Source organism: Mandrillus leucophaeus, unplaced genomic scaffold (genome assembly GCF_000951045.1).
Source record: "Mandrillus leucophaeus isolate KB7577 unplaced genomic scaffold, Mleu.le_1.0 Scaffold8, whole genome shotgun sequence".
NCBI classification, from domain to species: domain Eukaryota; kingdom Metazoa; phylum Chordata; class Mammalia; order Primates; family Cercopithecidae; genus Mandrillus; species Mandrillus leucophaeus.
The window spans coordinates 1,652,283-1,654,318 of NW_012108696.1; the positions used below are offsets into that span (position 1 = coordinate 1,652,283).

At 58.8% G+C, this 2,036-nt stretch overlaps 1 protein-coding gene across 1 annotated transcript in view; it reads left to right on the top strand.

Moving 5' to 3' along the window:
• Window positions 1–2,036, top strand: part of ANKRD24 (ankyrin repeat domain 24) — a 43,018-nt gene that overhangs the window by 27,333 nt on the left and 13,649 nt on the right. The window contains exons 13-15 of the mRNA XM_011967462.1: window positions 600–672; window positions 911–1,029; window positions 1,177–2,032. Of these exons, the coding sequence (XP_011822852.1) occupies window positions 600–672; window positions 911–1,029; window positions 1,177–2,032 (1,048 nt within the window). The remainder of the gene's footprint in view (window positions 1–599; window positions 673–910; window positions 1,030–1,176; window positions 2,033–2,036) is intronic.

Genomic DNA, 2,036 nt, shown 5'->3' on the forward strand with positions numbered 1-2,036 from the left:
TGGGAGAATCGCTCGAATCTGGGAGGCGAAGGTTACAGTGAGCCGAGATCGTGCTACGGCACTCCAGCCTGGGGAAAAGAAAAAAAATGGGGCCAGGCACAGTGGCTTATGCCTGTCATCCCAACACTTTGGGAGGCTGAGGCAGGAGGATGGCTTGAACCCAGGAGTTCGAGACCAGCCTGGGCGACGTGACGAGACTGCATCTCTGCAAAAAAAAAAATTAAAAATTAGCCAGGTGTCGTGTTGCACACCCATAGTCCCAGCTGCCTGGGAGGCTGAGGTGGGAGGATTGTTTGAGCCCAGAAGTTGGAGACTGCAGTGAGCTATGATCGCACCACTGCACTCCAGCCTGGGTGACAGATTAAGACCCTGGCTCCAAAATAGTAATTTAAAAAAAGCAGGGGAAAGGGGAGTGGCAAAGGACATAGAAGGCGCTCACTAAATCCTTGTGGGCCAAATCTGGGGGGCCAAATGCAGCCATCTGGTACTCATGGGAGACATACAGATATGTGAACAGCCCAGTCCCCACTGGAGTCTTGGTGGGAACACACAGGGGCTGAGAGCAGAACCCCGAGCTGGACTCTGTTCCCTACCCCCAGAACGAGCGGGAGAATACTAGCTATGATGTGACCACTCTGCAGGATGAGGAGGGTGAGCTGCCTGACTTTCCAGGTGAGCCCCCACCTCCCCATGCACTCCTGGCCGCCTTGTCCCCTGGGGCCCTGGGAGACGGAGCCTGGACCTCTAGGTGTGGGGGAGTTTGAAGCTGGGAGGGAGGTATGTACTCTTCCGTTTTTTAAATTCTGCTTGCCTAAGTCTGCCCTGGGGACCCTGATCCACCACTCCAGCCCCCCACCTCCTGTCCCCTGTGGCCCAGGCCCCCGGGGCCTGACTCTGTGTCCCCCTCCAGGGGCCGAGGCGCTGCTGTCCAGGCAACTCAGCCCGTCGGCCCAGGAACGCCTGGCCTCACTGCAGGAACAGGTGGCTGTGCTCACCAGACAGAACCAGGAACTGATGGAGAAGGTCCAGGTAGGGAAAGTGAGGCTGGGGACAGATCTGAGGACCTAGGGCTGGTTCCCTGAGGTCAGGGTGGGCAGGGAAAGTGGCAAAGCTGCCCTGTGTCCCCACGGTCACATCAATCCCTGCCAGACTCCTGCCCCCCACCCCACTCCCCAGATCCTGGAGAACTTTGAGAAGGATGAGACACAGATGGAGGTGGAAGCTTCAGCAGAGGTCATCCCTCTTGCCCTCTATGACTCTCTCCGGGCTGAGTTTGACCAGCTGCGCAGGCAGCACGCTGAGGCCCTGCAGGCACTGAGGCAGCAGGAGACACGAGAGGTCCCCAGAGAAGAGAGGGCGGCCTGTGGGGAGAGTGAGGGTTTTGGAGCCACAGCCACCAAAAACGGGCCAACCCACATGGAGCTAAATGGCTCAGTGGCTCCAGAAACCAAAGTTAATGGAGCTGAGACCACAGATGAGAAGGCTGCAGGAGATGAAACCATGGAAGCCAGGACTATGGAAGCCACGTCCACGGCAGCTGAGGCCACGGGAGCCACGGCCACAGAGACAAAACCCACAGGGGCTGAGGTCAGAGAAATGGAGACTGTAGAAGAGGAAGCAAACATGGAAACTAAGCCCACAGGAGTGCAGACCACAGACACAGAGGCCACAGGAGTGGAGGCCATGGGAGTGGAGGCCACAAAAACAAAAGCAGAGGAAGCAGAAGTGCTGGCCTGCAGAGCGGGTGCTGGGCAACCAGAGCCCCCAGTCACAGGGACCACAAACATGGAGGCCACAGGCTCTAGGGCCACGGGGGTAGAAGCCACAAGATTCAGTGCCACAGGTGTAGAGAACCCGGGGGTAGAGGCCATGGCCCTGGGGGTCTCTGCTGGCCCTGTCCTACATCCTGGTGCTGCAGAGGCCTCGGAAAAGCTTCAAGTAGAGCTGGAGACCAGGATTCGCGGCTTGGAGGAGGCGCTCCGGCAGCGGGAGCGGGAGGCAGCTGCGGAGCTGGAGGCAGCCCTGGGGAAATGCGA